The 13,984-nt window shown below is 43.2% G+C and overlaps 1 protein-coding gene across 1 annotated transcript in view; it reads right to left on the bottom strand.

Moving 5' to 3' along the window:
* The window catches only part of nt5dc1 (5'-nucleotidase domain containing 1), a 48,791-nt gene that overhangs the window by 9,654 nt on the left and 25,153 nt on the right, over positions 1-13,984 (bottom strand). Inside the window, exons 7-9 of the mRNA XM_070925697.1 lie at positions 11,239-11,413; positions 8,476-8,573; positions 2,020-2,141 (exon numbers count right to left, since the gene is read on the bottom strand). Coding sequence (XP_070781798.1) covers positions 2,020-2,141; positions 8,476-8,573; positions 11,239-11,413 — 395 coding nt within the window. The remainder of the gene's footprint in view (positions 1-2,019; positions 2,142-8,475; positions 8,574-11,238; positions 11,414-13,984) is intronic.

The raw sequence follows: 13,984 nt of genomic DNA, 5'->3' as shown, positions 1-13,984 counted from the left end.
CTCAGGTCACCCCGGAGGAGTGTTTAAAGCAGCTATAAGTGCAGGTTGACACTAAATTCCACGAGGGCTTTCTCCACGTGGCCGAGGAACAGAGGGGGCATTGAGCAGAGGGCTGGGAGGAGGGGGAGAGGAGCTGGGGGTGTGGACGATGACGGGTTCTGCTGGCCGGACTTCGGCTGGGTGCAGCTCTGCCTGTGCTTGATCTGTAACATCAGGTTTTTTAACTGTTGCGTTTCCTTCTTGTAATATTTAGCCCCCGGGGATCCAACAGTAACGTCCCTGCTACCAGAAGTTTTACCCGCTAAAAACCTGGACATGGTTGGTAGACCAAAGTGAAGCAACATTCACTGGCAGGGACAATCTTCTTACATGTCCCCACAATATAGATGGTGCTGGAAACGTGTCATCTCTTGTGGGGGGTAACTGACAAGCTTCTGTGACTGTCAGGCCATGCTAAATAAAAAAATTGAAGGGGGGGGGGGGGCTAAATAAGCATTTTGTTGTTGGAAATGATTGAAGGTATATATGAAACTACAGCTTCTGATTTTTGGAGAGAATACACATGGTTAAAGATTGCAGTTTGGTTATGTTTTGGTTTGGGTTCAAATAAGTACGTTAGTTACAAGTTAAGTTATGTACTTAAGTTAAGTTACGTCACGTCACTCACTAACGTAACATAAGTACGTAAATGAACTTGCGTACGTGAGTTAAAATGAGTCACTGTTGACTTTTGGTTTCACAGAAACGTAAATATGAGCCGTAATAAGCTGCTTGCGCAGACGACCTATACAGCCGTATTTTTGGGGGGAGGGCGGTCTGGAAAATTCAGATGCATTCTTTCATTAAACAAGGGAATTAAACACGAATCAGGAACAACTCAATGTTGGTGGGACTGTGGAGAGAGTCACACCCATCTTAGCCATATTCTCTGGTCCTGTTGGGAAAACAAACACAAAGAAACAGAGCTATCGTTTTGTATTACCAATAATTTTCAGTGATTGCCTTTTAAGTCAGACATGATGCATGAAACCAGCAGGCACTTTTATATTTAGGGCACACGTAAATATTCTCATCTTTGTCACATCTGACAGACACAATTGTACATTTTCATTAAAAACATTTTCACAGACATAAACGCACTCCTCCTACTCTGGACCACTGCACCATTTGATATTTTCCCTACAGATGAGGGATTCCAGTGTGGGACAGCAAGCTTCCCCTCCCCGCACACAGCCGTCTGCCAAGAAGCTTTCACGAGACCGTCTAATGTGACTTTCTGTGGCTGGCTCAAATTCAGACTGCTGAAGGCTCAGATGATTCAGCAATTTTTCAAATCTATTCGCTGTGACATTGTTTTGCCCTTCTATTTGTACTCTGCAGTCTTGTGTCTTTGGCTTACTACAACAAATACTTAGTTGTAGCTTTCCTCATTGAACTTCATCGTGAAGCTGGCCGGCCCCCAGATCAGTCATGGAGTTGATGATAGAACAGTTTATCATAACTGATAGGAATGATTGCGGAAAAATTAGAAAAGTATAAAATAAAGTTTTTCTTTAACTCAGGTTTTCAGTTGGCTTGTACTGTATCACAATATTGCTGTCATGTAAACACAACCACTGTTATGCAGGACTCTTAGCTTTTAAGCTAAGGTCTCGACGATACCTGAGAGGTAAGAAAGAGGTCTTTGATCTGTGTAGAAATGATCCCTAAGAAGGGGCTGCATTGTATACGCAGTGAGACGTATGAGGGGAGCTGGCTGCACTGTTTGGCCTGTTTTATCAGTGAACTCCCAGCTTGCTGGCACACAGCAGCCCCGTCGACAGTCGTGCCAAGGCCCATGTTCCTCCTCTCCATCACATCAGTGTGAATCTCCCTCAGCTGATTTATCGTGAAGCCCTGATTTCTTTCAGCCTCTGCCAAAAACCAAAGTTGGAGTCAACCTCAAAGCGAGCCGATGTTGTTCAGCCAGAGGTCTGACTGCTCACTCCGGTGATATACGGTACGAGGCGGCGGGCCTACCTTGGGCTCTGGTTTCCCCGTCATGGTCTTGAGCAGCTCATGGAGGTGCGGCCAGTTGCCCTGGGAGTACCAGCCCGGTTTATCCAGCGACGGCAGCCCCTCGCTCTCCTCCACGTCGCTCACTGGAGGAGAGGAAAGAGAACTCAGACACCACAGTTTAACCAAACATCCAGCTGCTAAATGACCACACAGGCCTCTAGTCCTCCGGTCCGAAACCTCGTCAGCTAAACCTCACCACAGCACTCCCCAGCAGGCCCACAAGGAAACAGAACAGCAGAGGCACCGTGTGAATTATATGGACCGCGAGACTGCTCCCAATATGTATAGTCATTTTAGGAATTGATGTGTTTTTTTATTTTATTTTATAGTATCCGTATAACTGCAAGTAATAAAAGCACACTGCAGTACGTTGATCACCATTTTACAGCCTTTTATAACATTAGCTTTCATTATTTACAACTGAACATGGGAAGCTTTCACCTTAGGTACTATAAAGGGTTGAAGGTGGAAAAAATGAATAAGAGCGAGCTGTTGGACGCAATAAAATAATATATATTCATTCATTCTATTAAGTCTGACCTTGTAGGTTTAATGGTCTAAGTATGGAAAATGTCAACCTTTCCATAATATATATTTCATATATTATATCTATCCATTCATCAATAGCGAGGGGCTCTTTTAGCCACTTCCTCGTGACAGCCTTTTTGTTTTTTCAGTCACACAGTAGAGAGAGAGAGACATGACAGGTGGGAGGGAGGGAAGGGATGACATGCAGCAAAGGACCCTGGGACCAGGTAAGGACTCAGCCTTGATATATGTACATGCTCTACCGGGTGAGCTACCGGGGTGAGCTACCCCCTCATCGCTGATATTCCACCGTTCAATGCCATGTACACAGAATCAGATCTAAAAACAAATACATTAATATGTTTATGAATATCCAGCCAATAAGGCACAATAACCTGGCAATTCCAGAAAATACGATCGGTGTCTTTTATCCCACATAGTCTCCAACATCTACCACCGCATCGTTTTTGCAAGGGGCGTAATAATAAACCTTGCAATATTTTTCAAACAGAATTCTCGCCATGTGGTTGAACTAGTTGAATTCCTTTGTGCTTGACACATTCTTCTCCAGCCCTCCTCCTTTTCCCCACTTCTCTTCTATATACAGTGTATTCTTGGCCTTGGACTGGAGAATGGCATCACACGTTCTGGAGATAATCATGTTACTGTCTCCTGCCGGGTTTTCAATAACATATTAATCCAAGGGTTATCTTTGTTTACCATCTTATTTTGTAATGCAGTACCTGCTAGCATCGCTGCTACTGGTACCCCTTCTGTCTCCTTTCTTTCCATCTTGCAGAGTATGCTGGTGTGCACAAGCAAATGAATGGCCTTAACTGTGCTGCATCGTCGTATTCATGTAAGCAGGGGAGGTCTATGCCACCACATTCCTTTCTTAATTGTTTTATGCCTGATCGCGGGTTTTTTCTATACGGATATCAACCCATTTGGGAATAGCTGTGTTTTAATGGTATACATTTATTTCATCAGTCTTATTGTGTCCATTTCCTCAATAAAAACTATGCCGAAAAAAATGAATTGACGACATTTTACCCTTGAAGAAAACAAAGAAGAAAACGAAACAAAAACATCTCCTTCGATGAATAAAAACTAAACGATAATGTGGAGGACGGACAAACAGACGAATTACTGTTTGAATGCAACATTTTATTCAATGGCCTGAATGCATCTGTGCGAGTGATAAACTGTATGCTCCTGATTAGTCTATCCAAGTTTGCTGTTTGACCTGTTGCACTAATAAGCAGAATCCTGCATTTCAGTAAGGTTCTGGTCTCTGCCAGTAATGTCAGCTAATGTTACTGGTTCTAGCGTGGAACGAAGTAACAGATTTACGGACTAAATTCATCCACAATTCAAGGGAACTGGGACAAACCCCAAAAATATGCAGTCCAGCACGGCAACATGAAAACATATTTCTATATCTCTGTTGAGTACCGTTCAAATAAATAATGACCAATATGATATGTATGATGTAATGATATGTAATGTATTCCAGCAGCCATCAGCTCAGCTCTGCAGTGGAGGGGAAAACCAGGCTGTGAGCGAAAGCAGAGCAGTGGTGACTTGGTCCGCTCAGACCCAGCCATGCCCCCCTCTCGTCAGGCCAACCCCACTATGCACCACGTGTCAGCCAGGAACACTTCCAAAACCTCGCATTTACCCTCCAGAAATGGCGTAGCCACACGCGTTCAGCCACGCAGAACACCCAGTCATTCTGAGCTCATGAATAATGACCGAGGATTTTCCACTTGTTGGCTACAAGTTTTATGTTTGCAAAGAAGAAAAAGTGATTCATTGAAATGAATCCAGAGAAGTCCAACTGATGATAAGAGTGCAGTTTCTTCTGGTGTTACAGTTAATGCCAGTTAAGGGACCCTATTTTCAGCATTGCAGAGATGCAAGCGGCGTGTTTGAACAAAACAGTAAATCTGAAACAGTAAATTAAGTCAGGCAGCTTTCAGTCCTTTATTAGGCTGTTTCAGCATTCTGTCCTGAGATTTTGTGGTTATTTACTTGATGTTTTTCTTTATGACAAACAGGAATGACTTATTTATGGAGCTGGTGCAGACATGTTATATTTTTGCCCCACACGTTTTGCTTCGAGTCTCGCCTCTGCGCTGTGATTGGCTAGCTTGTTGCTTCGACGTGTCTTTGCGATTGGAAGCTCCATCGTTTTTTTTTCTGTTGAATATTCGGCTACTGCTGACTTTGATGATGACGTAATAATAACAGAAAGACTGTGTTACAAACTGATGGCGTGGAGTTTAAGATATGTGGGCCTTCACTAAGCACAGAAAGGTCTAGTAGGAGTCTAGGTGACGCTATTCAGTTGGATTGTGGGAAATGGAGTCTCATTCATACTAGAGACAAAAGTCATTATGACCATTCTTGTTTTAATCCCTGTCTGGTGAGTCCCGTAACTTTATGTGTTGGTACTTCCATTTTAGCCGGGACTCTCTCCGACAAGAGATTTTTATTTACTAGCTGACAAATTACGACAAACCACATTCTCAAATGGGCTGAAATTCGTAATGGAAAAGGAAAAACATCAGGGGAATATGAAAATAGTCAATGTTATGCAATCTATATGATGGTAGTTATAATGGTATGCTGTGAGGCCTCTTTAATTAAACTAATGAATAGCCTTTTAAATGTGGTGTGCTTTCCTTGGCTGGGATCTTGGAATCAATAGAGCAACTTCTTTGAAGTAGGTAATTGCTCTTCTTGACAGGCAGTGGTCCTTAAGTTGACTGACTGGTATTTAAGAGCAGCAGCAGCAGTTTAAAAGAAGATCCTCAACTCTCACTGACAAAACCACGGTGATCTACAGAGTATAGGCCGCCACGGGTTCAAACTGAGGTTAAATACGCTATAAATATTGTAACAGGAGAGAGAGTGAAAGAACAGGGATGAGCACCTTCACATTTGGGAGTGTACACACACACACACACACACTCGTGGTAACAGCTGTGAGGACGCTGGACGTTGAGGGAGAGAGGAATGAGTGGTACGTGGTCTGGAGCTCAAGCTTCCTATTTTTTCGGCACAAGCCAACGAAATCCTGAAAGATGACATTTTTGTATATTGTGCACACAAAATGACAATTTGCCCACACAAGATAAAAAAAAATCTATACATTATTTTTTCAGGACTTTGGGGCTCCTTACATACCTAAAATAAAACGGTTACTGATGTTGAACCCTTTTGAATACAGTCATGAAGTTAATTCTTTGGTCAGAATTAGTGACGTGGAAGTCAATTCACAGACAAACAGTTTTTAATCTGTTATGTATGCACCCCTCTCACAAAATAAGCAACTGTTGTGGCAGTCACACTGAGATCTCAACATGGTTTAAACAATTACAATTTGTGTAAGGTTTTGAATTAGAATTATATCATGTATGTAGCCATCAAGTGAAAATCTAAGATGCTGTCACGCAGGTTCTTGTTTTAAAGCCAGTCAGTCAGTCGGATGGAGCGGATGCTGATTAGCTGGCTAGCTACAGCTGAGCAAGAACAGAGCATCGTGGGGCGGGGCTTGAATAAATCCGAAATTGTGAAGGGAGTCTTGTGTTAAATGTGTTGTTCTTGGTGGGACCCAAAACCAGGTCTGGCAATGAAAGCCACTTCACTACACCTGTGTGACATTAAAATCATAATGTGGAAAAGTGCCATTTTCAACTTTTCCACAAGTCTATCCATATATCTATTTGCTGATTATCTTGATCAGGATTGCAGGGCGTCCATCTTTATATACAGTCTATGGGGCTCACACATTCACACATACGGATAATGCAGAGTTACCTATTCACCTTACCTGCATGTCTTTGGACTGGAAGGAAACCCACACAGGCAAGGACCGAACTCCACACAGAAAAAGGCTCCAGATAATGATTACTTTTATATAACAAGTTCTCCTAAGTAGTTCTCAGAGCTGTATGTACTGCATTCCATCTCTACAAATGCTTGGGAAGTGTTGAAAATCATCAGTCTTAAATTACTAAACGTTCAGTGTCAAATTCTCCTAAATAAACCTTATAAGCTAATAAACAAAAAAAGACATTTTGCAGAATGTGCAGAATAACAAGTGATGTTTCCAACTAAAATAGGAGTGGCCAGTATGTGTGGAGGCCAGAGGAAGAGCAGATGCTGATGCTATTTCTACTAACGTGGCAAAACTCAGGAAGAGCGAGGGAGAGGGAGAGAGAGAAGAGAATATTTCAGAGAGTGGATCATCCCGTCTTCACACATAATGTATCCCCAGTGTTATTGCTGGCAAGAAGACAAACCAGATGAGCGGAGCATTCCAGAAAGGCTGCCCCTGCCAGTGCACACCTTCTGCGTGAGCATGCAGGACGCGATGGCCGGCCTAACGAGAGAGGGAAGGCAGCCCAGGAAGGTAACTGTGGAGTTACGTGGACTGCTGATGACGAGGATCCGGGGCCAATGAAAAGTTGGCAGCTGATATTAATCTCACTAACACGAGTAACAGCTGTTTGAAATCTTCCCATTAAATTTAGAGTTTGCGGAGGTTACAGCTGGACTGACCTACGATATACTCCTAAAATAATACTTGGGATGTACCATATTGCAAATGTCTAAAAAACACTGCGTTATTAAAGGGTCAGTTCACTGAAATTACAAAAAAAACCCCACATGATATTACTTACCTTACGTGTTGTCTAGCTATGCAGATAGCTTTGATTTTATGTGCCCAGGTTTTAAGTTGTCTGTCCCTAAGACTTCTTGCTCCACCTCAGTACAGTGGAGGTGAATGGAATTTAGTTTGTGCTGCTAAAAGTTTAAAGCACTGCTTCCAGGTATCTGCAGGCACTAAAGGGCATGAGCACAAACTACTTCACTTCAAATGTGGAGAGTTTGAATTATTTTTGGCTTCCAAGGAAGAGTTCAACACTTTGAGAGATACGCCTATTCGCTTTCTTTTTAAGAGCTTAGCCTAGCTTATCATAAAGAGTTCAAAAATAGACCTACCAGCGGCTGCGAAGCTCACAAATGAACATGTATTTTGTTTGTTTCATCTGTACACAAACAGAAATTATTCACGGTTTTAGGGGGAGAGAACTATTTCTCGACAAATTCATCCACCCAGTGTGCCGCGTCTCTGGCTACAGCACATGTTGCCAGATATGGTCAGTGAGCACGGGTTTTGGTTTTGGTCTCTGTAGAGGCATGATAGTGTCAAACCTGACAACAAGACATTAGGAAGCTGTGTCACTGCACCACAATGTAGGTTGTTACGGTACATAACTCCCCCTAAACCGCAAAATGTCATTTCAACCTCTGTTTGTGTACAGATTAAACAAACTAGATACAACGTGCTAATCAGTGAGCTTTACATGTGTTGGTAGGTGTTCGGACAGAGCCAGGCTAGCTGTTTCCCAGCTGCTTCCATCTCTGTACTGAAGCTATGAACTGATATGAAAGTGAGATTGATCTTCTCATCTCACACTATTCCTTCTGGAGCTTTTCTTGAAAGTTTCCCTTTAAGATGCCGACTAACGGAACCAGACTGGCTAGTTTTTAGTTAGATATTCACTGTATACGTTCAAGATTTGGCAAGTCGTTTTCACATTTGCACAGAAACTGCCCTATACCGGTAAAATAAAGGCATCATCTATGTCAGGAGTCACAATGGTCCAACATATCAATTATTGCCTGGTAGTGATAAATTGGGCAATCCTAAATACAAATTTGGATAATTTCCATCATGTTTGTTTGGAAAGTCAACCATCAGGCTCACCAAATGTTTTCTTTAAATGTGCTGAAATTGTCAGATTTTTGATTTGCCACCGGCAGAAAACAAATCAACCAATATTTTGATAATGGATTAATGGTCTAAGTACTCACCGAGGGTCCTAAAGGGCCTCTGCTGGGGCACCAAGGAGAAGAAACCGGGCTTCAGGGCGTTTGTGATGATGACGTCAAACAGCTCTTCGAAATCCTTCCTGTAATGGCCAAAAAAACAACATTAATCTCTGCGATAGCCGCCTGGCGCCTGACAATGCCTGGACGGCATCCAAAAATACACGGAGTTATAAAAACACAAATAGCTCAGTGAAGCTAAACAGTGTGTACAGATGATGGAAAACACGGAGACGACAGTGTACACATACAGTGCTGTGGAGGGGGATACTTGGACTAATGAAGTAAACACTTTGAGGGCAGTATACACTCCCACACAGCGACAGTCATGAAGTGATAGCGAGCATGCTGAGAGCTGGATGGTGTCTCCAGGGAGACCTACAGTACTGTATGTATATGGACAGTATATGTGAGGGAATCTCTGTGGAATCTTCCATATAAGGTAAGAAGCAAACGGCAGCCTTATGAAACAGGAAGGACTTCTTAATGGGAACTTGGGAGTATGGGGGGGGGTGCAGTCGCACCCGGGTCGGGTATGGGGTATGGTTATGGTTAGCATTACTGCACCTCTGCATAGTTATTTTTGTTTAATTGCCTGAGTTTTTCCTGGTTGATGCAATTTATTGTACTGCAGTAATGAGTACATTTTAACTTGTATTTGAGTAAATCTTAATTTTGCTTGAGTAAAATTTCATTAAAGTAACTTGAACATAGTATTCTACTATTCTTTCCATTCCTGGTTCCGCCCCATTTAAATTATACATATCTTGAAAGGAGTTCTGAATCATTCGATGTATGGATATACAAACATCCAGCAGATTTTCTATCATCATCAATCTGACTTTTCAGATTGTAACTGCAGCTAATTTCACACAGTTGGAGGAGACTCTCCGCCCTGTCTGGGCTGTTATCACTTCATTTAAGCCTGAAAAGAAGTTCAACACATCAGTGGACTTAACAACAACTAACAAGTCAATAAACTATGCAGCACTCCAGCGATGAATGCCTTCATCTAGTCGTGCCAAATAGTAACAGCAGCTTCTCTCGACAGCTTGTTGGGTTTTGGCCAGTAGCTTCCTGTCAAACAGCTCTGGCCTTGTTGTGCTACTTCTGACAGCTGACCGTCACTGGCCTCCAGCCGGCTCACCACACTAACGTGTCTTTCGGTTTTCTCTGGAAATGAAGGCGCCGTGCAGTGACGCAGGAGACGCCGTCTTTCACGAGCGCTGACACTAACCCTTGAAGCGGGCCGACCCAATCTGTGAACAAAGCACACTTCTCCGCAAACAACCTCTGGCAAGACGAAGCTGGCCTGACTTCCTCTTGTAGATATCACAACATAAATCTGCTTCCCCTGACCTTGTAAAGCAGTGACTTGAACATGAGTTTGAGCACACACACTCATACACAGCTGGGGCTCTGACTGCTCTCCTTGTGAGGCGACACATGCTGCGGTGCTGGAGGTCAAAGGACACAGGAGGGCAGGGGGGCCCGGCGATACAGCAGGGGAGCAGGGGAAAGGGGTGAGGAACAACAGGAACGACCAGGCTGCTTGCTGCTTAACAGGAAATGGTGAGATGGGTTGGGGCGGGGAGGGGGAGCCCTGAGCCACAAGAGGCCCCCTGGGACAAACTGGCATCCAGAGCAAAACAGCTTTACCTCGACCTGCTTTTCGCCTCTGCTGGACTACAGAGAACAATCAGCTCTGAGCATGAAGAGTAAAAAAGCAGACCACCTAACCAGGCGAGTGCAGTGTGAGATAACAACACCTTACACAGAACAAGGAGGGCTTATGTTTGTTAAAGCAACACGGACATTGTGTTTTTTCAAGGCTCTCTTGCTGCTTGGTCGAGTGTATAACAGGACTTAGGCTACGAAAATAACCCTAAACCACAGTGTGCACTGCAAACAGGGGGAGGCCAGTAACGCACAAAGCCAGAGCGCTTGGACAATAATCCCAGCATTTGCTGCACACACGTAAACTGAAGGTGTGCAGCAATGCTAGGTGCTAATTGTGGACTGGTACGAAAAATAGCTAACTGCGAGCATACAGACTCCAGCCATCATATGCCTTACCAAATGAGGAAATATGACTCAGTAAAGTTGACTCAGTAGTTGGCAACATGGTGGCAGCTCAACAAGCTAAAAACACCACATCTATATCATCACCTTATAAAGTTTATAAAGGCTACCTTGTTGTTAGCAAGCAGTTGCCTATTTACACATCCAGCAGACATAAAGCACTGGAGTCCAACAGCCTCTCTCCACGTAGCTCTGCTTTGGTCTCCACCAACTCTTTAACTGAAAAAAGCTAAGTGGATCTCAGCTATTAAGCTTTTCCGCTCAAGAATTGACATTTACGTGATAAATGGAGTCTTGTCGGTGAGGAATGTGTAATGTTTTATCTCTAAGTTAAAAATTAAGTGAGTAGCTTAATGCTCAGCGTTGGCTGCTGAAGGTTGCTGGGATGTATGTGAGTGTAACATATGTGTGTGATGATGATGATGGTGGTAACTCGAGGCGAACCTGTGAGCCGGCGTTGACTAAAGGAATGACTGATGGCATGTGAGAGCTGTAAGGAATGTTGTGAGTTGAGGGAAAATCAAAAACTCTGCTGCCAGCTCGGACTGAGCAGAGACTTTCAGGTTATAAATCCTGTGGGGGCTGTTACGGGACTGTAAGAACTGCAGACCAGGTCCTGGTCTTAAGGAGAGGGCCAGTCTGTGGTCCCTATGTGGGCAGTCTTACCCCAGGATGTGTTCACAGATTAGCCTACAGTAGTCACTGTGGGAGCTGGTGATGAGGAGGAGGACCTTCCCAGCGCTCTTCATGCTGCGTAGCCAGGTCTTGACGGAGTCGGAGCAGGGCTGCAGGTAACGGCTCGGGTCCCTCTTCACGCTGGGGAAGTACGTCCCTGTATCCTCTGTACAGAGACACAAACACAGTCAGACATCTGGCTTTCGTGGGACGAGATCAACCCAGTTGAACAATGGGTTCAAGGAGCAGTAACTTAAAATAGGAGATTCCCTAATATTTAATTTCTTGTTCGGTTTTGGAATAAATGTGCTTTATACAGCATTAAGTTACACTTAAAATATCATTTATTTGGCATATAATTAAGTCAGTAAATCAATTTGCAAGAGAATCTGCAGAGCATTTATCTGGAGCCACATAAAAACAAGAAAAAAATGCACATTTTGGAGCTTAAGATGAGACTTTAGATGGGTGAAATAAACCAATAACAATGGATTAGCTTCTCCACAGAACCCCATAAAACTTGCAATGAGGGGTTTTTCTCTTTAGGAGACAGACATCAAAGGACACATGTTTCCATGTCTCTCATTACAAACTACTGTAAATGTTTACAGATTGAGCGAAGGCTGAACAATGGCTAAAGGCCTTTTAGAAGAGCTGCTGGGTTTATATGTTGAACATGCCCTCAGTGGACGGATTCTGCTTACAAATCACAAAATATATCGAGGTCTGCGGGGTCAACATTTTTACAGCCCGAGTAAATTAAACATGTTGTTGTCTCTACAAGCTAGGCTCTGGTGTGTTGTTTTAGTTGTGTTCTTCTTAATCCTTCAAATCCATATTCACAGAGGTAACTGTTCCTCACTTCTGAGGCACCGTCAATGGGCTTTCCTCACTTTGAAGCCCCTGGACAGAGTTAAATATGGCAACGCTCTGATCTTTGTTACACAATCCCAGTCCTCCACAGAACTAACTCTCGACCTTATGTTCTCAGCAAAGCCTCGTGAATATAAAAACCCATGAATAAAACCTATAACAAACAGAGGCACTTGATGCTGATTGGCAATATATATAATGGTACGTCTATGTGTGAACACTAGGTTACAAAATAGTGCAATCTTTCTTGGTAATGAGAGGGCAGTTGATAAAATGGTATCTTGAGGGTTTTTAATTACAGGAAATAGGACTTTTTTGTAAGCCTAGTGATTTACATAGAAAAGCACTACCGTCTCCTCTGCTATGCAATTACTTTTAAATGGCATAATCTGATGATGTGAAGCGCGGAACAAAATTTGAATTCAACCTTGAGACATGTGCAAAACCGAAAAAACGAGGCCACCTATGCATGGTGTTTGCTCGCAAGCTGAAGAAGGTGAGCAATAAGCGAGAAGAGGCGTTGCTTCTTTCGCTTGCAGGAGAAAACAGGGCTTAGGAAAACAGGGCACGGTGGGGATGAGTGGTGTGTATTCATGAGCTTTGGTGTTTACCCTGGCAGAGAGTCCCGGCCTCTCAGGAGCATCCTTGGGCAACACAGTCACAAACAGAGACTTTTACACTGCGGTCCAACTGTCCTAATCCTGTTTTTGCCTGACACATAACACAGTTCTTGTGTTTTCTTATCAGTGTGAACACCAAAAAGCTCCACGTAGCTGCATTTTTGTGGCAAACCAAGGCTAGAAATCTGAAGCTCCGCTGACGGCCAATCAAAGCTGCAATGTTCATTTCACCCCACATTAGAAACGTTTTAGACCAAACGAACATCCCACTGACAGTGATGCCATTGTATTCTTCGAGGGGTTCAAGTAGTCGAGCTAAAAAAAAGAATTTCTGAAGGTGGTGCAAGAGGAAAGGTCATTGGGATGTGAAGGAAGAGGACATCTGAGGATGGATTTGAATTCAGCCGGTGACTTCTGTTGGATGTCATCCCTCTCTCTCGCAATCCTTTGCGTGTTTCTTAACTCAATTGTAAAGTCTGGGTTTACAAAACATGTTCAAAATAGACGTAAAAGAGTCAGTACTTACAGTTATTTGATACTTTACAAACAATACAGGCTTTTATCAACCTCCTACATCTATCATGCCACCTATAGATTCCTGGTGGGGCCAAACATATTTCTTTTTAATGCTTAAAATCACCTTAAAGAGACAACGTTTCTCAAAGTTTGTTAAACATTTGTAGAAATGAGATTAACCCTCTGGAAAACTTGAACTTGACCTGAGTGACTTTGGTTCTTGAGGATTTTTTGGAGTCTGTATTGAGAGTCCACTAGTTGGACTGTATTTTATGGCACCTCTGCTTTAAGGTGGTGGCCTATTGATCCTAAAGTTTAAAAAAAGGCCTGCTGTGATACTGGTACTGAGCCCAACGCCCCTCAAGTCCTTTGACATCTACTCAGTTCTTGTGTGTGAGCCTGAAATGTGGAGGATGAATTTAAACAGCTCGTGAAAATTGTGCGGTGAGAGTTAGAAAAGTTTGTACATGCTGCCCTCCTGTGGTGGAGCACGAGAGCAGCTGCAGGAAGGAAAAGACTCATTTCGGTTCTAAGGAGGCAGTAGAGGGTTCTAACCAGAAGATGGCGACACAAACAAGCAATCCCTTAGATCCCAATCAGAAGCCCCAAATTCACACCTTTGAAAATGTCCCAGACGTTTACATCTAGTTCTAATTTTAAACACATTTCTTCAGAAGTTTTAATTGTATCCACAGACCATTACACCTTCAGTTAAACAGAAAAAGCCA

This window comes from Enoplosus armatus, chromosome 19 (assembly GCF_043641665.1).
Source record: "Enoplosus armatus isolate fEnoArm2 chromosome 19, fEnoArm2.hap1, whole genome shotgun sequence".
NCBI lineage: Eukaryota > Metazoa > Chordata > Actinopteri > Centrarchiformes > Enoplosidae > Enoplosus > Enoplosus armatus.
This window is presented reverse-complemented; position numbering and strand designations above follow the sequence as displayed.